Source organism: Rhea pennata, chromosome 20 (assembly GCF_028389875.1).
Source record: "Rhea pennata isolate bPtePen1 chromosome 20, bPtePen1.pri, whole genome shotgun sequence".
NCBI lineage: Eukaryota > Metazoa > Chordata > Aves > Rheiformes > Rheidae > Rhea > Rhea pennata.
The window spans coordinates 9,522,857-9,548,494 of NC_084682.1; the positions used below are offsets into that span (position 1 = coordinate 9,522,857).

Below are 25,638 nucleotides of genomic sequence, written 5' to 3' on the forward strand. Positions count from 1 at the left end.
TCCCGTGGGTGCGGGCAAGCTGGCGCCACGCAACGTCTCTTCTGTTTGATCCTACATTTTGCTCAGGGGAGTTTTCCAGGGCTCTCTTGGAGGACCGGGCCTGTGCACGCCGGCTGTGCCGCGAGCTCTCGCCGGAGCGCCCGTGCTCGCAGCCCGGCCGTGTCGCCGGACGTCCCGCGCGGCTCCTTTCGCATCGACAAAGCAAGCGGGTTACCCTGCACATCGGCGTTGTAATGTCAGGAAACCATCCGAACGCCCTTGCCTCCTGCCCCTCATTCATAAGGAAATTTAATAAAATAACAATAATAATAATAATAATAATAATAATAATTAAAACAAAGGCTTATTGGAGCTGTTTCCGCTCATCTTTCCACAGTCTCTTTTCATGTCACTCTCTGGAATCAGATTTTTCAAGAAATACTGTGAGAAAAAAAGAATAATAATAATAATAATAATTATAATAATAGAAAGCATCTGGAACCAGCTCAGAAGATTTCTAATGCTTTTCAGCTTGACTGACTTGGAGTGCATTGACCACACCATTTATGTTTTCTTCAGGTACCTGCAAGAAAAAAAAAAAAACAGGAAAGGTCACATCTTTAGCAAAAGCCAGGGAAGGACGACAACAGAGACAAAGCTAAAACAGTTCCCGAGGACCCAGGTATTGTTGGACACCTCAACTCCTCCAACAAAGTTCGTCTGAGAGACAGAGCTACTTTCAAGGTCATAAATGATAACAAGGATTTGCTGATGCTCCGTGTGAGCAAACTGCATAAGCGAGGGCTGGCAGTTCTGCCATCTACATGGTATCTGCTGGTAGGGACAGCAACTGGTTGGGTTTACTCCATCCCTTCCCAGTCCTTCTTCTCCTTTTCCTCTCCTCTCCTCTCCTTTCCCTTCCTTTCTTTTTTGAAGCACCTCCTTTGGGCGAGCGACATGGAGTGCACTGCCGGTCGCCTCGTTGCCCTTCTCTCCCGCTGGCTGGCAGTAGGAGGAACAGATACATCTCACCCAAGACCGTGTGCTTGGGCAAGAGAAACATAACAGCCCCAGAGATGCTTCGCTGCTCCACCACTGGATCGGGCTGAAGGGCTCCCTAGCCCATCCAAGTGAGCACTTTAGTTCTTGCAATTACCAATCTGGCTTTCACAGAAAGGTGATGCCCAGATAAAGCTCCAAGAGTCCTGGTAGCTCATGCACTACTGCAAATATGCAAGAGATTTGATTTCTGCCTCAAAGCACTTGTATACCAGGAGCTCACTACTGCAAGGTGCCTTGGGCTGATGGATTAATGCAACTACTACATGAGGTCCCACAAGGCTGTCAGGGCTTCTTACAAGCCTGGCACCCATAAGTCTGGGTGGTGAGTCCACATGGGGTGACAAGGGGAAAAGTCTGTCCAGAGAAGAGGACTGCCCATCTGACAGGCAGCTAACAGCTCTTGAAGGAGAGGAAGTGGAAAGGAGACTGAGGAAAAATAAACTATTTGTGAATTGCTTTGTGAAGCCAAAATAATTCATGTTAAGTTGAAGAAGGGACTGCCTTCTATGCAAGGTATGAGAATCCTTTGCCAGAAGCACAATACCTGGATTCATCAGACACCCTTATGAGTTTGTACTGTGGAAATACAATTGGACTGTGATTTTCCACAAGGCTTTCAACAAAACTGATGAACAAATACATAAGGAATAGCAAGAAGAACTTTCAGTTTTCCAATGGAACAGTGGAGCCACTGGCTCTGATGTGTGAACAAAGGTCAGCTGAGAAAGGACGAAAATAATCTTGAGACAACCATAGAGCCAACTCTTTCTGATTAAGAAGCAAACCTCCATCATATGAAACAGAACTACAAGACAAGAGTCTTTGCTGCTACTTTTCCATCATTTTTCCCAGTATCTTGAAGACGAAAGTAGAAGCAGCTATGTATGACTGTTTGCTTCTCCTGAAGATAATGGGAAAAGACATGGGAATCAATTTTGCACAAAAAACTTTTCACAGCCATCCCCAGCAGACATCGAGCATGTCTCTGCATATATTCCTTCAGTGCAATACAGACGCATGTGAAGGCAGAACAGGCCAGTTCTGGCCTGGTATTGATGGCATGGATCCACCTCCTTGCTTACACAGAATGGGCTGAACCTTCACTCACTGCAAAATGCATGACTCCCTTAAAGTCAAAGCAATGATATCAATCACCCAGTGAAGCTCTGCGCTGGATTTTCTCTGGGACCGGGGTGCAAACAGTTCTGATTTGTAGAACATGACATATTTTGCCACCAGCAGAGAAGTCCTACCTCTCCTCTGCCCCTCAAAGATCTCTATACTAGTGCAACTAGGGCTCCATGTTCACTTGTCAGCCAGAGGGTAGATCAAAGCATCCACCATGAAAGGCAAAGTAAAGCTCCAAACTACATCACAGACACTTCTTCAGCTTCAGCCTTATTATTATTATTATGCAAAAACCTTGTGAAGAAGAGCAACACCTCCCGGCGCGAGGCAGTGAGAGCAGAGCACCAGCTGGAAAGAGGGAGAGGGATCTTCTCACTAGCTCTCTCCAGGTGTATCCTAGAGGGAGCTGAAATCGTAGCTCCCTCTAGCCTGACCCTACATCACCCATGGGACACACCAGAGACCTGGAGGGTCCTGACTTGGCACTGTCTCCCAAAGGATTTTCTCTCCAGTGCAGCTCCAGATTTCCAGGCCCATGGCACACTCCTACAGCTACAGCATCCCAGAAAGAGTCTCTATTAATACCCAGGCCACATAAAAAAAAATTCAACAACAAAAAATACCTTAATGCACATGAGTGAAAAAAGATCAGGTCAGAGGGGAAAAATGAATGTTTGTAACAGCAGGTTTGGAACAATTTTGAAGAATGAAAGGGAGAATGTAGAGAATGGACTCCAGAGGTGCATAAACCTTGAGAAATTTCACTATAAGTCAAGGTGTCTGGCGAGCAAAGAGGAAGTGTGAAATTAAGAGAAATCATGCGAGAATCTACAGAGAGTCTTGGCCAATAAACCCCATCTAGAGCAAGCAAGAATATAGCTTCTGGAGCAAAGTCAGTCATGGAAGTGCTGGAAATGGCCCAGCATTTAACACATTTTGGTAGGAAGTTTTGACAGCTACAACAGTACTGCTCAAATGAAAAGGCATTTACAACTGCAAAGAAAGAAAACAAGAAATCACAAAGATAATGATAAAATACTGATTTGAGCATGGAAGATCTGCAGACCTTAATGCACGGCCCAAATGCCACCCCGAACAGCTGCCTGGAAGCTGAGAACTGCTGGTCTCAGATGGAGCAGGCTGAGACACATTTAAAACTTGGAGCTGCCTGCAGAGTCATCACACTTGGATGGCAGAAGTTTTAAGTGAAATATCTATTTTAACTGGCAGAGCTGAGCTCTCCAGATACTGCTTGACAATTAGAAGCACTCTGCACCCTCTGCCCTGCACAGAGCATGCACTTGGGGCTACAACAACAGGTAGGAATGCAAGGCAAAGCTAACAGTATTGATTTTAAAATGGTGTTTTATTGGCTTATCTTATCAGCACAGTTAATATTCAAGCAAATAAGACAAACATATATAACAGTCTAACCTTTGCTATCTGGGATAATATTTACTTTTACTCTTTACACATATGACCTATGCACTGCAAATGGTTTATGCCAACTGTGAAAAACTGAAGTAATTAGCTGGAAAAAAAAAAAAAACAGTGCAAAAAGTCCCTTGAACTCATTGGAGCTTTTACAGGTCAAAAGTAAGGCTTGAGCAGTGAGTCTGCAGTGATGAAAGCAGAAGTGTAATGTAAACAAGAAAGGGTGCATTTAAGCAAAACAAAACAAAAAGCCCCAGTTCTGCCTCAAAAACACCTTCCCTTGCCAGGCTACCAAGCCTTAACAGGAACTGGAAAAATACAAGTTTCAATGCAGTTTTCAATGAGCCAGGGGTAAAACCTGAGGTGAGACCACAGCGATGCACATAGGCTGGCACAGCTGCAGGAGTGTGGTCCTCCTGGGATAGAGGAGGCTTTTGCTATGCAGCTCATCAGATCCATTCCTCTATGCCTCCCTCATATGGTAAAAATGACTATTTAGGTGCTCCATGGTAGTCCTCTGGCTAGCCATTTGGTGGACTGAGGCCAAAGAGACTGGCCATCTGGGCAAGCAATAATAATAATTATTATTATAACTGCTATTTTAGCAGAGACCTGATTTCTGGAAGCAAGGGGTTGCTGAGCAGGCTGACCTCAGGTCCAGCATGCACAGAGCCCCTTTCATGGCCAGTTCCTCCCTAGGCCTGGCAGAACCTCAAACCTGCAAGGGTGCTCAGCCAGGCTGGGTTTTTGCCACGGATAAGCCAGTTCAAACCCTCACAAAAACCAGATGTGCTCAGCAAGGCTGTGGTGGGAGCAGAGCTCCAGCGGGATTCAGCACTGACTCGGGTTTGGAACCACAAAAATGCACAAAGAGAACAACCACAGACAGGCTTAGTGGCACGTTCAAACGCTCCAGAGCCTTTGAAAAAGTTTCTAAAAATGGGCAAAGAATGCAGGTACACTAAGTGCCTCAGCAAAACAACCAAATCCACATCTCTGGGGTTCCTGCAAACCTGACGAGATCCTTCAGAAACAGCAGAGCTAACTGGGTGCTCCCAGATAGATGTCAAAATGCTGAAGATTGGGACCATGTAGGGACTGAAAGATGAAGGCAGAGGTCTGCTCTTGGGACACTCTCCAAAATAGTCCCCTTCCCTGCACAAAACCACCTTCCTGAGAGTTCCTGACCATGCTTGCAGGCAAACGGAGAGGATTTGTGGCTGGTTCTCCTTAAATAACAGACAGCGATGCCCTGGAAGAGACGGCTGAGGGCAGGTGTGAAGTCTCCATCACTCTTGGTCTCTAAGGATTGAGACCAGCCTTTTGCAAGAATGACGCTTGCTGACCTGGGTTTGCCTTGAGCTAGGGCTGGACTCATTTCAGGAGCCTCTGGCAGAGGCAGTTACCGCCAAAAGGCTGTTTATTCAGGAGTGCCGGCGTTGCAGAGGGAACGGGGCACCAGGGCTTCTGCGGCCTCGGCCCCAGGCTGTTGCCAGCACAGCTCAGCCCTTGCAAACTGGCTGCTCCTGTCGCAGCCTGATCTGCTGCTCTAACCCAGGCATAAATGTGACAACGCAGCAAGGCTTGGCAGATAGGCGCAGGCATGATCTCACCCTCACCCAAGCTTTAATGCACGAGAAACACTGGGGAGAGGCATCTGTGCTGGGCCACGTCAGAACGAAGTCCCTTTGGTGAGCTCTCCCACAGGGAAATGATACTCTCACCATCACCTCTTTCCCAGGAAAACAACCTCCTCACCCCAGAAAAGCTACCCTGATACTCACCAACGCGTGATCAAACTTAAAAGTACTGATGTAATAGGCTGGGATGTCGGCCGCGGCCAAAGGCTCAGAAATCTGAGCGACAATTCCACATTCATCTAGAAGGAGACAAAGAATAGCAGCGATCAGCCGAATAGCACCCACTGGTCACCCTGGGGTTTGCAAGTGCCTCACCGATGTGGGGAGCAAGCGGAGGCACCACTAGACCCTGTAGACCTCACACCAGGAGCTCCATGAGTACAATCCCAGGCGTTTGACTTCCCCGGGGAATCAGGGGAAGGACTGCAGCATAGAGCCCACCAGATGAAATGCCTTCTTTAGGTGCTTTGTTGGTGATGTTTATGCAATAGCAGCAGAATTGGGCTCTCTGGGCAATCACAGTCCATTGCGCAATTGATTTTATCGCCTCCTTTTTCTTCCAGAAAAATGTAAATCTCCCAAAGGCACAAAACATTAGAACTGGAATGATTTTCAAAGGTCCAAAGAAAGGCAACTAATGAGATTCAGGACAGAAGCATCAAAAACTGTCTCAACTAGCCAAATCTTCATTTTTCTCTTTAGTTGTTGCTATTAAATTCTCTGCCATGCATTGCCGAAAGAGGAGATGCTGAACAGCTGTTTGGCCTGGCCACGTAATTCCTGGGCCACAGACTGCCACCACCACTGAGACTGGATTTCATGCTGATTTAAACGGTTCATCTGTTCTGTTCATCTGAGACCAATAGTACATTGTTTCCATGTGAAATCTGAGTTTCACTGATCCAAATTTACTATTCTCACTCAATTCTAACCTAACATATTTAAAAGCTACACATTTAGGAGACTGGCAGATGTCCTGATGTCCCATCAATGAAATATGGCATGCCATTTCTACATATTTTGCCTCAAAGATGCATAAAAACAAGGTGCATGAAGATTTCCTTCTTTTTATAGACCTAGGAATTAGCTACTGAAATTAGTTTGTCTGGTATAGATGTTTGATGAACAATGAACTAGGAATTAAATCTAAAAATTGGGCAAACATCTTTCAGGGATAATTAGTTTTCTTGAAGCCTGTATTTTGAAACAGTTTCAGAGACCTAATTTTTTCAAGGGAAAGAGCCCCAACATTTTCTGAAAACCAGGGCTTTGTGGGATTATTCCAACTGGACTCCTTAAAATTACAGGGATACAGAAACATAAGTCACTACTGTGGATGTGAAGCATTTGCTCTGTGCTATTTTGATCCAATATTCTTTTGATTAGAGAAAATATTTGGATTTGAAGCACTGCATTTGAAACTGAGATCCATGAACAGGGCTCCCACTTGGACTACTATAAATCAGCACTAAATCTGCTAAAGCCACAGAGTCGTCCAGGCTTTGCACTGGAGTATAACAGTCCTCTCTGACTCTTGATTTTAGTATTCTAAAGATCATTCTCATGCCATCTTTTAGGCCAATTTTTCTCTTTAAATAGAGACCTAGCTGTAGCTACTTCCCAGTTCCAGCAGATCAATGCAATTTAGATGGAGCTGTCAAACATGTAGCACTTTCAAAACTCTATTTAAAATCCTGACCTATTAGGTAGGAATCAGAATCCACCTTTTTGAAAGTCTCAGCTCTCAAAGTCATGTTAAGCTGCTGGCTCTTAAAAGGTCCCAGACAGGCCGCTGCAAGTTTTATCATCATTTCAGAAAACCTCAAGGTGACTGACTACCTGCACACCAACTGATCCCCAAATGTTACCTACCGAAGCCAAGTGGCTGCCCACCAATCCGCACCATCTTCCAGAGTTCACCAGATGCACTTGTAAACAACAAATTATTAGGAAATCTGCAGAAGAAAAGGGAACACCAAATGCGTCAATTAAAACACAGCAGTGTGTCAAATTCTGCTGGTGGGGATGCTGTTGCTCCTATATCCCCACACTGCTTGAAGTAAACAAAAAACAGCAGCAGCAGCTCAGTGAACACAAAAGAAGTTGAAGTAAGTGGCACAGATGAACCTGCCGGCCCCTCCAGATGTCCCAAGGTGAATACATGTGACACTGAAAGTCTGCATAAGCACTCAGAGAGGTGCAGAAGAAACTTGCCAAAACACAGGCTATGCCCTAGGCTTTACAAATCCCAAGAGTGATAATTTGAAGGCTTGATTTCAACTGCATTGTAGGAACACCTGGGGACAGAAGATGCTTCCCCCGATTTTCTGAGGAGCGTGAATGGTGACCACTGCGTTTGTGTCTGAGCATCTTCAGTACTTTATTCACTCATGGTCCCTGGGAGGTCCTGCAGACATCCCCATCTCCGAGTAGAGGACAGAAGACCAGAAGCGAAGTGACTTGCCCAAGGTCAAGCCAGCAGTCTGTGACATAGGGAATCAGCTCCCTGGGCTCCCCAAGTATCAGGCCACTGCTCTAACCCTCAAGCCTCTCTTGAAGGCAGACAGAGGTTTATTCCAATTAAGGTTAAAGCAACTTTAGGGAGCAATTAATAGTTTGTGAAACAAGTCCCTAGGGCAGGCAAGTATCAAAACTAAACACAGCACTGCATGCCAAAAGCAAATCCATGAATTGCATCTCTCCTGCCTAGCCTCCAGAGCTCAGCAAGTGATGTGGAGCTGAAGAAGTTCATATATAATACGCACAGGCTGATATTTGTTCCCTAGCCGACTTTTCGCCTTGCCAGACAAACAGAGTCATGAGCTCCTGCTGCACAGGGATGACTCAGTACATTACCATCACAAGGGGACTCCACATCAAGCCCAGCCATGTGTGAAAGAGAAGTTGGAGGACAACATCACTGAAGTCCCCACCCTACTCTAGAGCTTTGGCCTTAAAACGTCAACCATGTACACTGGATTTTTTGTTCTTTGCTGTTAAGAGTTCAGTCCATGAACAACCAAGTAAAAATGTCAAAATCACTTTGCTCCAGCATCCCTCCTTCAAAAGTGAGAAAACCCTTGGGATCCTACATTTCACCAGCTTTTCATTAGACTGAGGGCTTGGACAAACAAGCTCAAAATTTACTTTCTCCATGTCAGTCTTCACTCAGAAAAGTGACAAGGTGTACAGGCACATAAAACTGCCCCAGAGATGCTCCCCAGAATTAACACGTATGAGCCTGAATAACTTCCTGCTCCTTTGAGAACTTTCCAGGTGATTTTTTTGTGGCCCAAGAGACCAAGGCTCACCTCTGCTGTGTCTGGACATCCATGACCAAGGAGATGTAACCCTCAATGAGAGAAAAGGAGAAAAAGCGAATATGTCCCGAGTCTTCGTTGCCCACCACTGAGTCTTTTACTCTGAAGAGATAAGAGGGAACAGCATTAGCAGAAGCTAGAAGGGTAAAAGAAGGCATTTAAAACAGATACTAGGCACTGACATCAGAGATGTTCATACACTGACTTAGGCAAGAGACATTGAGTCCTGTCATATTATACTGCTTTTCACGTTTTGGTTTTGCAGGGGGAAGAAAATACCTGTCCCTACTACTGATAAAACTCTCGTCCATGCCCCAAACACGCTCCTCCAGCAGGAGGCCTTTGGCGACTCTGGGTTCCCAGCTTTCTCCACGCTGGCCCTGCATGGTCTGTGCATGTGGAACAGCAGCCCAGCCTGCATTCTATTTGTAGGCACATACGCATTTGCAGCATATGGGTTGCATTGCTACTCTTAGCTTAAACCTACAGACGCACAGCTCTACAAAGCCAGCAGACACTTTTGAGCACCTTCATATCTTATTTGGTGTCCACCTGGCAGGATACTCCTCTTGGACAGGTGAATACACCCTTCCTAAGCGCAGAACAACCCGAGTCCACCACGAATCCCTGGACATCTTGAAACAGCAATGGAAATTTGTGTCTTAAGACACCACCCGCACTTCCCCCAGGAGCCTCACTCACTGGTATGACGTACCCATTGGAGTAAAACATGACATCCATTAGGAGTGTAGCAACAGTGGGAAGGGTATCTGGATCCAGGCTGGTGACGCAGAACATATTACTTGGGCTGGAAAGGGGATGAATGACAGGCCTCTGAACTGCAAGAGACGCACAAAGACACACACAGATGATATGAAGCCAACCCTGCACCAGGTTCACATTCCACCAGACATTTAGTAGTCACACACCAGCACCAGCTGGACAGAAAGCTGACAGTGTTTCTAAGTGCAACTATACAAGAGATGGAAGGAGAAACTTCCTGCTAGGAACCAGCCCAAGGAAGGTGAGAGCGCAGCCCAGGGGTCTTGTGGCATGGCGTTTGCAAACAGCGTTTGAGAGCCCTCAGGTGCTAGGGCAAGCATGGAGGAAAGAGTGAGCTTCAGGTCCCTGAACACCATGCATGGCCCGTGCATGACTTCTAAGAGCAATGTTAACCGTAAGTCTGGAGGATGACTTCTAATGCAGAGGGATGGGTTCCCTCAAGGGTCAAAGCATGCAACTGCTGCCATTTATCGTTGCTGAAGGCTGCTGTAGTCCCAGCTTAGCCCTCTGCAGGATCTCACAAAGGAATCAAGGAGCTTGGTGGCCAACCTGCCCTTCAACTGGCCTCATGGGCATACAGGCAGAAATCACCCACAGCACTCTACTGCTCACGGGGAACCATTGGCTCTCCACTTGCAAGGGCTTTCTAGCCATCAGGTGCATCCACATGACACAAGGGGTATCTACAGGAGGTAGCCAGATAAATGAAAAAGCAGAAATAAATTCAGGCTTCTGCTATTTAAAGGCAGTGGTATGGAAGGCATTTCCCTGCCTGGTTGTTGGCAGCCTAGACCGCAGAAAGCAAGTGCAAAAAAATCAGGTGTCCATCTCAAAACACTGGCAAGATGGAAGCAAAACCCAGCATTTTTGTGGAAAACTAACAGTTTGCTTAACCCTGAAAGGAATTCCTCACCTAAGGTCATGAGACTCAGCCGTATCCCCTTCTCCACTGCCAGCCATGCCTGCTCACTGCAGGAGGAGTGCTTGACTTCTGCAGTGTGGTGAAGCATGGGGAAGGGAACGACCGGACCAACGGCCCCTTACATAAACCCACCTCCTTTTCCCTCCTTCCTCAAGGCCTATCTGGCCATAACATCTAAAAAAATTAAAACCACCCTTCGTGCACTGGCTTGGCAAATACATGCTTGCAGCTGGTGGCCAAGGGGCAGCTGGTATTCATGCATGTAATTATTAAATGGCAAAAGAACAAACTGCATACCTGTGCATCAACACCTGCGTCACTGTGCCCTTCCTTCACTTTTTTTGTATAATACTCATTTTCTTAAACAAGATGATCTATAGTTACTGAGTGACTAGGCTGAGTGGCACTTCATAATAATTGATCCCTGCTTTGTTTGGCTATGGGCACAAAATTTACACTCAGGTGTATGGGTAAACCTACGTTTTTAAACATTTCCTTTTCCTGACTTTGCCTTTTGTTCGATGCTTGTTTCTGCAGACTGCAAACATCCTCAGTTTTTGTATGGCATTGAGTCCACCGTAGCCTTGATCCTGACTGATACTGAAGTGTGAAAGCTAAACAACAATATTCTCCGCGCGCCAATCACGGCAATGCTTAATGCAGCTTTTATATAAGCTATTTTCCTTTGAAATGCTGAAATGTGGAACTTGGGACTACACACAATATTATTTTTGCTACTGAAAACAAATTGTATTTTAACTTTCTGTTCTGCAAAAGGCAAGACAGAAATTATGATGTCTAGAGACATGAAAACAGAATTATAAAGCTCAAATTCAGCAAAGCTCTTCTGCATTGCTCCTGGCAACTTCTCAAATCCTTGGTTGAACTGGGACAGACTCAGGCATACGCTAAGATGGTTTATTATCCTACAAAAAGATAAATATTCACCAAAATGGTGCAGGTACGTACTAGGCAGATTCCTCACCCCCATGTAACATGGAGACCAATTTCCCGGAAAGCTGAGCCCATCATGGTCCTTACCCAATTTTGGTTTGACAAATCCATTCGTTATCCCAAGGTCATCTGCAGCCACCGTCTCCCCGTTCACTACTCTAAGGATGGTGAACTCAGCAGCCAGTGTATGCATCACGAAGGGCAGGTCTCGCTCACGTACCTGAAAATGACAATGGGATTTGTTCATGATGATGCACGTCAGATATGAGAATTCGCTACAGTGTAGGTTAGGTACCCTTAGGGTACAGAAAAGTAGACGTATCACTTATCCTTGAGCCAGAAGTGCATAAGGATAATTATCATCTTGATGTGTGTTTGGAGAAGCATATTTAGTGATGTTACTGCAAATATCAGTAGGATTAAGCACCATAGCACTTTCAGATCTGTGGAAAGACTCCAGTGGACTTGCATAAGCTTGAATCAGCTTGCAGATACTAAGATGAATGTTTCACTTCTTCTCTTCCAGCATCCCATCAATAACAGCACTGCCTGTTCCTAAGCCTCGCTTCCTAAGGAAATAAAGCTTGTGCTCTATGTATACACGCGCACACGTATGAGACAGAGAGACAGCCAGAATGCGCGTCCCCAGAACAACTTTGGAGGCTCTTGGTCATCATCAACCAATCTGACAGCAGATACTACTTTCCTACAGCTCTTAGAAAACTAATGTCTGAATGAAGGTGAGAAATCCCACCAGTGCCTCCAGTAAGGGAGAGATTGCAGTGTGGGCTCGATGCTTTAATTAGATACCAGATAACCCACCGAACAGTGGCACAACAAACACTTCTTCCCATCTGAAAAGCTTCTGAGATGTCAGAGAACCTAACTGCAAGAGGTAGAGCTCTGGGGAAAGCAGACTTTGGTATTTCTGATGCTCCTCAAACAACTTGTTCCCTGAAGAGTCACTAAAACTCTGCCCATTTGAACTTTCATCTGGTGGAGCATGCAGCATTGCAAGCTGCCTGGTCCTCTCATGTCCGCTTACCAGAATGAAGTCCGTCTGATAGGTGGAGAGCATGAACACTGAGATGTTTTGGTCAGCTAGTGGTGCTATTACTGACTTGGCAATTTTGGTCACACCAATGGGCTGGGAGCTGGAGAAGCCACCTCCACCGGACACCACGTTGAGGGCAAGCCACGTAGCATCTGCCACACTCAAGTGTTCTGAGGAAGGGAGCTCTGCAAAGAGACAGAGAGAAAGGACAGAAGCTTGTTTTAGAGCCAAAGAGAGCTGGGTCCACTGTCTGGTCTGTATATGGTTTGCACGGACCTCAGTGCAAGGAACGAAATGAGCCCATTTATCTAGCCCACCTCCCTGGCTTTCCACACTGCTTCAAAGCTTGGTACCATGTTCCTTTTAAGATGTGCCCATTGCATCAACTTCCATTGCAGGAGTGACAGAAATTTTCAAGGATGATGCAAGGAATTACAAAAGCCTCTGCCATTTGCTAAGTTGCTAGTGACCAGCACTGTCAACAACTCCCCATGGAGGTAATCCTAGGACTTCGACTAACTTGAATCTCTCTCCTCCTCCACCTGATTTCTCAAACTACCTTACTCAGACTTTTCTATTCTCCTTTGTTTTACTTAGTCTTTTTGCTCTTGATTTAAATTTTGTTCTCTTGGACTGGAAACGTGGGATGACAGAGCAGTCTGGGCACTGGCCCAAGACTTGGGAGATGCAGAGCAGATATCCTGCTTTACCAACAGCTTTCTGCACATCTACAGGCAGCTGCCCCCATCTTTAATGCAGCCGATAAAAGCCCCATGGCTCTGCAAGGGATGGACACACACACTAGAGACTGCAAGGTGATCAAACAGGAAGGTAATGGAAATCTTAAAAACAACCCAGTTCCATTATGTTTGCTTCTCATCTCTTGCTTTTAAATACTTCAAAAACTACAGTTAAAACATTTAATAAAAATTGGTAACCATTTAAAAGAAATCTTAAAGTATTACCAGCCCATAAAACCAGACACAGACTCTGGAACGACGGCCTAAACCTTGTTATGATTGTCTGGACTTTGGATTTTGGTTTGGCAAATTACAGTTCAGACCTGGCTCTCGCAAATGCAGAATCCCACTTAGATCTACTTGGCTTAAGGAAGTCAACCTCAGATGCAGAGCCAGCCACCCCAGCCACCACAGATGTGCCCATGGAGATCAGAGCTATGCCAAACACACTGTGCAGAACTTCCAAGGGTATCGACACTTTCTAAAAACTCAATTCCCTTTTCTAGGAGGGTGAATCTGGCTTGTCGAAACCTCATCCAGCTCTCACGTCATCAGTCTGAATGGTATTATTATTTTACCCAGTTTCTGACTCTACCGACCTACTCCTGGCTCCTCCATCATCTTCCTCTGTACGGCCTTCAGGAGCTCCAGACACCACGTAATGAATTCATAACCTTGCTCCCCCAAAACCCCCGAGCACAGCTGCTATGAGACAATGACTGTGCTGAAAATCCTAAATGAACGGAGCACCAAATGTTGTTCGTTTTGCCCTCCTCAAAAACCTCATTTGTGTGTGGCATGAAAATAACCTTGAGCAAACACAGGGTGAACAGTTGGGACACGGAGGGTTTGGCTTTTGCATTCTGCTGTTTAGCTTCGTAGGCCAATGTTTCTCTTTCACTGAATAATCAGAGCTTGCAGGGAACAAAAACTGGACACTGGGGAGAGGGGGGTAAGTTTGGGCATTCACCAGCAGTGTGGTACCTCAGGGGGACCAGTGCAAGTTGCTGGCAGAAAATCCTTGTAGCAAAACGTCATTTACTGATCAGGTGGCCTTCTGCACCAGAAAAGCAGCCCCGAAACAAGGCTTGCTCCATCAACTGGCATGGACAAGCTACGGCTCAAAACAACTTGTGCTGATCTAGTGAGGAGCTGATGTCTTTTTTCCTCTATTCCCACCTCTGCTCCCTGCCTGTGAAATAAGGAAAAATTAAAATAGGACGTGTTCCTTCTTTGGCCATACATTTGCCCCCTGGCAACCTGGAGCAGCAAGCCCAGGCCGGGCCGCCTGCACGGCAGCAACATTTGCAGTTCCCGCACCCCCTGGCCATGAAAACAGCCAGGCTCCAAAACCGCGGAAAGCTCGAGCGACCCCTCGCCTCGCTGCAACCGTTAAGGGCTCGGCCCCGGGACCGGCAGGGAACGCGCGGCTGAGCTGCCGCTCCAGAAGCGGAGCAGACTACGGCCCTGCTCTCCACGGGCGACGCGGGCCCGGCTGCAGTTCATTAAACACCAGTAAGCTCTCTTGGGTCAGGGATGCGGCGGAAGAAGCGACGTTTCCCAGGGGCTGGATGCACCAGCCTGTCTCGCTCTGCCGGCAGCGGCGCCGCCCCACCAGGCCCTCGACGACCTCTTCTGCACGGGGCAGAAAGGCTGATTTGCCCCTTACGTCTGTTAATTGCTGGGAAGCGTCGCTCGCGTTGCTTTAAATGGGTTTAACAAGCCCTATGAAGTGTGACAAGGGCCATTTTGTTTGCTTAAGTAACCTGCTTCTCATAATTTAATTGATATTACGAAAAATGTCTAGCAAATGCCAGAGATGCCACTTCTGGACGCTGTTTCCACTAGGAAGCCGGATTGAAGAGCAAAGCCCGAATTTTAGAGAAACAAATGCAGATTAGAGGCTCCACAAATTCATTTACCTAGCACCAAACAAGCCACAGGGGAAGACGCTTTGCCCAGGAAGCTGCTAAACGTAAGCATGAGGAGCTCCAAAAACACCAGGCGTAACATTAATGCAGACAAAAAGGTAATAAATAAGCAGCAAAATAAGGAAGCACCCGTGTTTTGGTGCCAACGTGGTAGAATGCGAAACACTAGGAGAAAGCCCGACCACTAAAGAGTGCTGTAAAAGCCTACCCATGGAGACTGGACAGCCGTCACCCTCCAACCATGGGGCGAGGGACGGGGAACACAGATGCGGGACACAGAAGCGAGCACGTGCTTCCCAGGGGCCCCGAGCATCCTGCGCACGTGGCCCCAAGGGGCTCCCTGTCCTCAGCCGCAGGGCCGAGGCTCCAGCAGGCTCTCCAGACCCTCGTGCAGCTGCTTTAGCAGACTATGGGTCACCCCCCTCATCCTGGGGGACACCTCATCCTGGCTGAGGATGACCTATAAGAAGTCAGAGACTCGGGCTCTGTTTGCTCTAATTGAGCTCTTTGTTTTTAATCTGTTTTGATCTGGGGTGATTTTTTTTTTCTGCATAATACTGCAGCAGAGGCACCAGCTCAGCTGCCCGTATGCTCCACAGCCATAACTTGCTGCCCAGAATCATGACCACCTCTGGCAAGCACAGAGGGGCCACAGACTCCTGCCATCACTTCACCCACGTTAGCTGCCGTCAAAACCCACAAAGATCGCAAGATGCAACCATCCCTGTCTTGAGAGCACCACGTCCGTCTCACGCATGATTTTGCTTGACACAGAAGTTTCCCTCATGCAAAATCCCCCGCGGTACATGAAACCTGTGGTGTCCCCAAGCAGACAGACAGACGTCGTACAGGACATGGCTCCTCCAAGGTGGATGTTAAAGAGATGCCAAGCACTGGTCAACCTAAACCTGACAAACGCGTGTCGAATCAGGTTGAGAGGCATGAGTTAAACTGCTTATTTGCATCATGGGTGAATTGAAAGGCCCAAGGTTCGTCCTGAGCCTCATTGGCCCACTTGGCACGTGTGGTCAAAGCAGACCTGCCTCCACGGCAAACGACAACCTGGGACAAGGGGTGGAGAGTATCACGTTGGCCATAATTGGCTCCTAAGCTCAAATAATTGATCCCAGTTCCAGCTAGGACAAAAATATTGGCTGAGGCCCAACTATAGATTGAACTTGTGCCTCTGGAGCGCTATGAAACTCTGCAAGCCCTGCAAGCCAAGGCTCTACATGGCACTTTTACAAAACCTGTTTTTTACAAAACACCAGCCAGATGATGATGCTTCCACCACAACGGCTCCATCAGCAGCTCAGGGGACCAAGCAGGGAAGGAATGTCCCCTGGCTCCCAGTCCAGATCTGTAAGTTGGCTCTGCAATTCCCCTGCGTGACAATGGGAAAATATCAGTATTTTGTTTCTTTATTTCCCATATTTTGGAGGCAGACACACTGAAGGTCTGCCAGCCTCGTGCAGCCAACGTGGTAGAATGCGAAACACTAAGAGAAAGCCCGACCACTAAAGAGTGCTGTAAAACACCTGAAAAACTACATGAAAGCAGAACTTTTTTTTCCTCTCTGCACCTAATGTAAACGGGTTTAGACTTCTTCTAAAAGGGCTACAGCCAAGGGTCCACAACAGCAACTGGAGAATGAACAGTTCCATGGTGCCAACGCACATCATCTGCCCACGCAGAATCCGATCAGTGCTGTGTTAAGGACTACCAAACGGGGAACGATCCCCTTCCTCCAAAGGGGTACACTGAGCTGTTTTACATGCAGCTAGTTTCCACTTAACCGCAATCAGCTACCCACCCAAGGCCACCTATTACCTTTCAGGTGAAAATGTAGATTTATGATAGATTTATTGTGGAGCTTGGAGGGAAATAAAGGTGGTGAGCATGTTTGGTTCTTTGTTGTGGTACATTGGCTCTTCTCATAAGCACTTATTTTCACTCAGTATAGAAATTTTTGCATTACAGCAGAGTACTTTGTGTGATGTGTTATTCATTGATTTATGTTGGCTCTGGTACTCAGAATGAACCAATTGCTCATTCAGTTTATCATTACAGGGTTTATGTTTGCAGCCACTGCTAACTCTGAATGTTAAAGAATAATGAAGTTAAAAAACGCTGTGTTTTTTATTAGCCTTCTGGCTTTAGATCCCTTGCACTGTACTTATTTCACCTTTTATAGCCTCCTCCTGCAAAAGTGACAGCTAGAATCTGACTTGTATTAAAACGACAGGCAGAATGCTCCTGCAATAGCAGGAATGGCCAGGCATTAAAAATAAAAGCTCTGCAAAGTGGAAAATTTTGCAAAAATGGCAACCTCTGCAGAGGCGTGTGGGTGCCACAGCTCGGCACGACCGAGAGGCGCGCAGCGGCCGCTGGTGCGCGGGGAGCCGGCCTGCCCCTGGCAGCGCTCCCGTGCCGCTCTCCGACACGTCCTGCCGAGCCGGCGGGCACCCCAGGCCTCTCCGCAGAAAACCTTCGAGGAACGTCGTATTTCCGAGGAGGAAAAGCCTGACGGAAACTAGCCACGCACGCTTGTAAGCACGGGGCGAGAGTGGGAGGACAGCCACGTAAACCTCCCTCCTTTTGAGAAATCAGGCTAAGAAAACACCGCTTTGACGCCAGGCCGTGGAACATTTGTTTTTTTTCACTACCGGAAAGCAATGCAAAAAAGCAACGCCGCTGTCGCAGCCTGCGGCAACTGCAAATTGCTTTTGCAATTTTTACCCTGTTAAGGCTCGACTCGGAGGCGATCCCCGTTTCAGCTGCCCGTGGGTTCAGCCCGCATCGTGCGGCACGGCGCCTCGGCACGCCGGCATGCAGTGGCACTGCAGGGTGCCACGCGCCCGGCCCACGGGGCAGCGGGTTTCTCCATGCCAGCCACGAGCTTTTTCTCATTTTTCATCATTTCCTTGTCCTGCTTTTGGCACTCCCAAAATGTGCTCCTGATGGGACGCCCGGGCATCCCTGTAGGGCTGCATCTGCAGCTGGGAAACTCGGCCACCGCCAGCCGCGTGCCTCCGTGCTTCTGCCACGTCCTGTTTTGCACGCAGACCCGAGGGGTTTTTATTCTAAACCCCCTCAGCAAGGAAGCTGTGAAAGCTGTCATCTCATTTTTCTATTTAGGTATTATCCCACTCACGAAACTGTCAAAAGAACATTGTTGGGTTCGTACAAACTCAACCGCTCTGCAGCGAAAAAATGACAGCCTGACATTTTATATATTTAACCTCAGCATTTAGGTGCCTCAGTTTCCGAGCTCTAAAATGGGCACAAAATCCTCCTTCCTCTCTATAAATCTTGCTCTCAAAAACCACCTGACCTGTTTAGCTGAGATTTATACCCGTTTCACAATATAAAATGCAAAAAGAAAAAAAAATCAGCATAAGGCAGAAAAGAAGCATGCAAAATTTCTGCCCAAAGAGGGAGTCTAGCAAAGGTTTAAGCACCGGAAAACAGGGTGAGAACAGCAATTGCTGCGGCTTCCCGGAGCGCTTTCCTGGGGGACGGGCGTTACGAGTGGCCCAGCGGGACGCGGTCGGAGCCACCGCTGCGCCAGGGACTTTCAGGCAGGACTGGCAGGCAGAGGCCTTGCATTTGCCACCGTATCGAGGCTGTAAGGGAAAGACAGATGGGCAAAAAGAAAAATAAGGAAAGGAGCAAGCAGGAAAGCAGTCTTTAAGAAAAAACAAGCACCTGGAGCAAGGTCTCCTTCCCTGGCTCCTGGCCGTAGGGCCCACAGCGATCTCGACCCATTTCTCATGGGAGAGTCATCTCACCCTGGTCCTCGCATGCTGTTGCAGATTTTATTAACTATGGGTCTACATGAAAACGCGCGAATGTACCCAGTGTATTTTTCTCCTGTTTTATTGACAGTTCCTTTCGGACTACACCTTGCGCAATGACCAGTTTGGATTTCACACCGTTCACGCGAACAGTCCAAATTACACACGCAGGGAATTACCCACGGTGACCCCAGTTACTGCGGCCGTCTGGCGGAAACCGCTGTTCCTGGTCACGAGCAAGGGAACATATCACAGCCCGTGCCCATCCCTGCAGGGAAATCACGAACGCGTTAATCCCACCTTTATTTCATAAAAATTGGGAGACTCAAAAAGCTGCTTCAAAGAGCAGCCAGGTCACCGGCGGCATTTCTTCAGACCACGGCGTCCAAGAAAGAGCCCCCAACTAGAAACACTGAGTGACTGAAGAGCACTTGCAGGGCCCGTGGGACCCGCTGGAGAGGGATCGTGTTGGCTCAGCGGGACTCACCGAAGCGTCACTGTGGCCCCATAAAAAATTTTTGCAGGACCTCACAAGCATGTTCGATTTTCAAAGTGGCTGCAACCTTTCCGTTGCCGATTTTTAAAAGAAAAATTTTTAAGTCCCTCCTCAGGTAAGGTAGTTAGAAGAGTCCCAGGTGCTATCATGCATAACGATAATTTCTGCCAGAGCTGCTGGCAGGTAGCTCTCTAGGAAGACTTTGCTTTTTCGGCAAAGCTGAAGGAGATGCTCATGGCTGTCTCAAAGGGGCACAGCCGGCATGGACGCCGAGGCAGGGGAAGGGCCAGCGCTGGTCCCTGCGGAGCAGCAGAAACGGCAGTGTATTTACACTAATTATACAGCTAGGGAAGGACGTGCTAATTAAAATTACTCTTTGGGCTCAGCACGTCCTCGCTGCGTTTGTACAGAGCAGAGATGACGCCATGTGGCTGACTGATTTATTTACACCTCCCGAATTCCCGGCTCATCCCGGCTCCTGCTTCCCAATTAAGGGCACAGCCATGAATTTGGGCCAGTTCCAGCAGTCAAATACGGCTGGCACGCCGCTGGCATGGAGGAGCCAAACTAGGGACTTTCACCTACCGTGAGCGCTCAAGATGCCTCCGCTGCCTGGAAAACACAGCAGCAGACCCCAGCCCGGCACCGTTTCCTAATTTAATGGAAAAAACTGCCCAAGGGCTCTGCAGAGCCCTGGGTAACGGCCTGCAGGTGACGGAGTTGCAGCAGGTTATCGCCGGCGCTGCCTACAGCCAGGAGATCTCCAGCAGCGCCCAGCGCCGTTGTACCGCCGAGCACCTGGGTTCGGTGCTATCCAAATAGCTCTGAACGGTGAGCAAATATTGGCACGACTTCATGGAAGCTTCTTGGAGTAGGGAGTAATGATATTTAAGAGATGAATATGCTGCAGGTAGGAAGATTTTTGTATCTGGAAGTGTGTGCTGATAAGTTGCTGGGAGCCCACAAAATGCTGACTTTTATCAGTATTCAGACAAATAAATGAAATGCATTCTTCCTTATTTCCACTTCTTATTTCTCTTTAAAATACAGGGGATTTAGATTATATGTCAACTATCTATTGAGACAGATGAAACTATTAGCTTAATTCCTACAGCGTTGAAGTACTGCTCTTCCCTGGCACAACCAGTCCTTGAGACGAATTTTCTTTCTGCCTGCAGCGATAGCATCTTTCTTTCTTCCAGACTTTATGTTTGCTCCTCTCTGAGCTATTTGCTGGCCTGAGGGTTGCCCACGTAGAGACCGACTGCATGCTGGAAGAGCAAGCGGACGGCCAGGTGCCCGTTCAGGTACCACGACACGCTGTGCCTTCCACAAAGCAGCTTGCCTTTATTTTTCTCCTGGTTTTCTCATGCTGTCTCGTTTTCCCGAAGCTGGCGGCGCCCACACGGCTGTGGCACTCACGGAGCCATCCCCGGAAGCGCCTGTGCCACCACAGTGAGGGGTCTCCAGGCCTCCCTTCTGTGCCGAAGGCAGGGAAAACAGCTGCAGAAACCCAATCACTTGCTTTTTTCTCCCTCCATCAGGCTCCAAACTACAACCAAAATAAGGGTCTCCTTTGGGCTGCATCAGGAGTGTAGCTGGATCCCCTTTGGCTAATGAAAGGCCAGGATATCCCAGGGGAAAGGACCTGTTTGCCATGCACGTTCCCTTTGCAGGAGAGAGGTCTTTAGGGAGGTGACGTAAGCTGTATTTGCTCTCAAGCCTTTAGATTTTCCTCCCGTTCTCAGCATCCCCGTTCTCAAGCTCCAGAGGAGGAGTCGAGTCACTGTGTCAAAATATCGGAGAGCTGAACCGTGGAGCTGTGAAGGTCCATGCCGTACCTCGCCCGAGCTGTGGGCAGAGGCCAGGAACAGGGCGTTGGGTACCTCTGTGTCCCCTGCTAACCACTGCTAAGCCTCAGTGGTGCCACGGCGTACTGCAGCCCTACAAGCCGCTTCTCCAGGGATGGCTGGCACAAACCTACCATGACTCGTGTGGGCTCACACACGCCCCTCTGCCTTAGCTGCCTGGGTGCTTGGTGGCTCAAGGGCACCCTGTCCGGGTCATGTCTACGAGATGCTGCTTTCTTTCCACCTCCCCCTTTCCTACTTTATCTGCAAGCTTGTGGATAGGCAAAGGGGTATTTCAGTACTTTGGTTCAACTGGGGAAGTCCTGCCTTGGCCAGAAGGTGCTGAGTTATCCTGGAGCTGTTACAAACCTTTGCTGTTTCTGGAAAGCCAAGTAGGCAGGTACCAGGATTGCACACATGAACTCAGGAAGATCCTTTCCAAACAGCGGCATAAGTAACACTATCATTTTTATGGATGAAGTCCTTAAAGCTATAACTTATTGCCTGCAAGCAGCGTTCCTCCAAGAGGTGCGAGGCACTGGCCAAGGGCAAACCTTCCCTCTCATCTAAGCAACACATCTGCCCCAGGGCAGGCACCTACCTGCTGGCCTGGAAAGCGGCCGGGACAGCAAATGGCACAAACATCTCCATTCCTGCCTGCATGGTTACACGCACGCTGTAGAGCTCTCCTCCATCACTGATGTAGCCTGGCAGCAGCCCTTCATCTAAAGGGGTCTGAGTCAAGCGGATCGCTGAAGAAAGACACAGCTGCTCTTTCGGAGGGAGATAGGTGCTATGTTACATTTTGCTTTTCCAAAATCTGGTTACGATTCAAGGGCGGACAACTGTGACTCATTTCTGCTTGCACACACGCCCTCCTGGAGACATGGTGGCTGCCAGGAGCTCGATGCAAAGCTCATCCTGCTCTTTACGCCCACACCGTCCCGTCCCATGGGGTGCACCTCCTCGCTCGCAGCCCCCCGACGCTCGGCCGCACGTGGGCACCAGCTCTCCTTCCCTGCAGGAGAGCTGAAGCATGCAAGGCGAGGATGGCAAGGAAGGCAGGTTGGGGTATTTTTGCACAGCCTCCTACCAGCGGCGTGCTGGGAGCTGCTGACATGACCTCCTGCGCGCCAGACTAAAGATGGGCAAGAAAAGCTACTCGCCACCTCAAGGCACAGACACGGGCTAACGGTTTTGATAGGAGGATGTGACTGAGCAGGACCTTCAATTCCCACCCACGTACTTGGATTACATGAGAAGTGGGTGTCGTTAGTGCCAGTTTTCCTTGAAACCCTCATGGCCCGACAGAGAGGGGGCACAGGCACCTCGTCCGGAGCCACACAAAAGCCTTCCTTTGCAGGAAATCAAGAGCAAGGAACCAAGTGCCAGCGCTTGCATCAGCCGCAGGCTAGCTCAGGCAGAAAATCACCTCCGAAGCGTTTGTGTTGCAGATCAACGGGGCGATGGTGGCGCGGGGCAATCAGCGCCTTGCACCAATCCAGCAAGCGGGGGGGGGGGGGGGGTGGGGGTGGATTTTAGGGCAAGGCTGGTGAGAAGGAGTAAGAACAAACTCTTCCTGTTAGGAAAGGCAATCCTCAGCTCCGGCTGAATCCAAACTGGGATACAGATGCTGCAGTCTGATGCTTTTGCAGCTGGGGGAAAGGCGAAGGCGCGGGAGGGAGGGGACTGCTGTGACCATGCCCGGACACACGGGAACATGCTGCAGACGGGGAAGGCAGAGCTGCTTTCACCGAGACGGCCAGCGGCAGCTACGGACACCCCCAGCTACAGAGCAGGGCAAGCTTTAGCCTGTTTTCTGCTCCACGCAGCTCTCCAAGCAAGATGAAACTCCTGCAGGTGGATCCCAGCAGTGCTGCACACATGGATGGACAGACATTAGATGCAAAGTGGCATCAAGGCAGATCGAGATCAAGCAGGTATCACCCTGGCTGGGGCTCTGCCCAGGCCCAGGCTCAGGCAAACGTCCCCTTCTGGAGGAGCCAGTGTCTTTGCCGGGTCTGAGTCTCTCTCCCAAACCGTGCTCCTCAGGCACAAATCTTCATCATTTAAGATGCTGTAAAGGTATCGGTCTGATTATTGTCACCACTGTTAAGAACAGGAAAATCTCATTATTTTCCACGTGATAGCACAGCAAGTGCGAATATAAAACGTGCCCTGCCGTTACTGCTGGTGAACAAGAAGGGAGGACGGAGGGATGATCTGGTGGCCGGCTGCCGCGCGACCTCCTCCATGCACGTTCCTGAAACCCGTCCCATCTCCAAACTCAGCCGGAAGAAGGGGGACAGTTGCTCCGAGGAGGCCTCATCCCACCACTGGGAACAGATCCCGCTCTGCCCCGTGGAGGGGCTCCCACGCTCTCCCAAGCGGGCACTTTCTCCACCACCCCAACAGCAGCCTGCAGAACGCCAGCTACCGAATAAGCCCCATTCCTTTCTAATTACGAACCTCTGATGCAAGGCGAACCACCTCTATCTGAATGCTGTTCTGCTCTTGGGACTGCGTTTGCATCGACTCTGGAGGCAGCGAGACCAAGGCAAGCCAAGCGCAAAAGCCTCGCAGGCGCTGACGCTCTCAACGCTTTGAAATCACGCTGATCTGATACGGTGCCGAGGGAATTATGCAAGGGAACAAACTCGGCGCCCGACAAGGAGCTTTCGAGATGGGTAGGTAGCGCTCGGCGGGAGGGAGAGGCAATCACGGCAACGGAGGGAGGGAGAGGGCAGGCCAGCAGCTGGGAAGAAGAGCCAGAACATAAGGGTGCAACGCGTGCCTCCCGCCTCGAGGAATACAGCTCCTGACTCGAATTCCCAATTTAGGGACCTCTACGACACACATGCCGAGACACCCCGGGCTGGATTCCCGAACTCGGCCCGGAGGCACCGGCAGTGCTTTGCGACTCAGCACTGCGGAGGCGCCAGGCTGCAGAGCCAGCCCAGAGCAGCGGGTGCTTTCTGCGGAGTCTCATCGCTGCCCTCTCTGCCTCCTTTTCCTTATTTCTACATTGCGGAGAGGCACCCGGTCGTGTTGGGAAGGCTGATGACCGATTAACAGCTGCCAAGCGTTTCGAAGGTAAAACGGGCCCCGTAATTACCACCTCGAGCGACGAAGAGCAGGACAGTCCGAGAGCACGCACCAAAACATTACACAGCGCTGGGAGGCACTGTGCAAAATCTCCCAGCAATTCCCACCAGAGCGAGCGGCTCTGACAGCAGAAGCTGGGGGAGATGCCGTGGGGACCACCTCCTTGGGGTGGGAGGGGCCCCCAGGGACCCGCCGCACCAAGGAGTTGCTCTCCCTTTCCCCGCGCCTCGATTTGCCACAGAAACGGCTGCGTTCGCAGGAATTAAAAACGCAATTCTTGCCCGGCTGTACCCTCTGGAGGCAGCCACCTCAGCCAAACAGGATTACGATAGCTCAGGATTTTACTTCTTTATTTCCACTGCCGTAACCATGAGATCAAGGCAGTCAGCTCTGGAAGAAATAAGCACAAAATTCATTTACGCAAACCCCCGTTTATTCCTCTATTTCTGCAGCACGTTCGAGACAAATACAAATGCAGAACTGGACTGATGCGGAAAAGCAAATAGCATCTAGTCACCCCCCAGAGCTCCAATGAGCACTTCGCCCGACCCCCCTGCACAAAAGCTGGTTAGCTCAGGGGAAGCAAACCTTCAGGAGAGCGGCAGGGAGAACTCCCTGACCGCCCATTTGTGGGAAATCAGAGGTAAAAACTACACATCCGAGGGAAACCAAAATGGTTTAAGTGGGAAACCTCCGAACTGAGGAAGCAGTGGGGCTGCGGTGGTGTGCAAGCATGTAAACACAGCGTGTGTGTGTGCATAGGCGCTCCTCTAAACAACACACGTATGTGCCAGCTTCCATGGGCTCCAGCCACGCTCTCCCCTCCCGATCAGGCCAGCTTTGGGAGGGACAGGAGATTTGTCTTCAGGCCACGCACCCCTGAGCTGGCATCAGCAACGCTGGTCTGCTTTTTGACCCTAGGGTGCCGGTTCACTCTGTTTATGAAGTTTTCATCTGTAACCCACTACAGAGGTTTTTGGCATCATGGCTGGAAGGTAAGAGAAGGACCACAGAAAAGCAAGCCCCAGGCATGGAGCCTTTGACGAGAATGATCAGTCAGCAGCCTCCGCCAGGAATTTTTTGTATTTCGAATTAAAAGAGCCTCTTTTGGAAAAAAAAAAAAAAAAAACACCAAAACCTCCCAACTGAGACGGTAAGTTGGTGGCTCAGAACTGGCGGTAAGATAATTCTTCCAGAAGGAGAAACACCTTCTGAGAGGAGACACTATTATTGCCTGGCATTAAGCATGATGTTAGAAGGCCACTTTATCAATGGCAGGAGAAAAACACCCTCAGAGCCAAGGGAGAACTAAGAACTGTTTTCTGGATTTCCTTCTCCCTCCAAGGACGACGTTTAATAACTTAGATACTCATCAGATGCCAGTAAACATCCCCTAATGACTTCTAGCATAGTCTTGTTGAAATATATGGTAACAGAGTCCAA

The 25,638-nt window shown here is 48.9% G+C and overlaps 1 protein-coding gene across 1 annotated transcript in view; it reads right to left on the reverse strand.

Annotated features, from left to right (window-relative positions):
• Positions 1-258: 258 nt before the first annotated feature.
• The window catches only part of CASTOR2 (cytosolic arginine sensor for mTORC1 subunit 2), a 109,123-nt gene continuing 83,743 nt past the window's right edge, over positions 259-25,638 (reverse strand). Inside the window, exons 3-9 of the mRNA XM_062592862.1 lie at positions 12,268-12,461; positions 11,310-11,442; positions 9,279-9,402; positions 8,555-8,665; positions 7,116-7,198; positions 5,388-5,482; positions 259-562 (exon numbers count right to left, since the gene is read on the reverse strand). Coding sequence (XP_062448846.1) covers positions 497-562; positions 5,388-5,482; positions 7,116-7,198; positions 8,555-8,665; positions 9,279-9,402; positions 11,310-11,442; positions 12,268-12,461 — 806 coding nt within the window. The 3' untranslated portion in view covers positions 259-496. The remainder of the gene's footprint in view (positions 563-5,387; positions 5,483-7,115; positions 7,199-8,554; positions 8,666-9,278; positions 9,403-11,309; positions 11,443-12,267; positions 12,462-25,638) is intronic.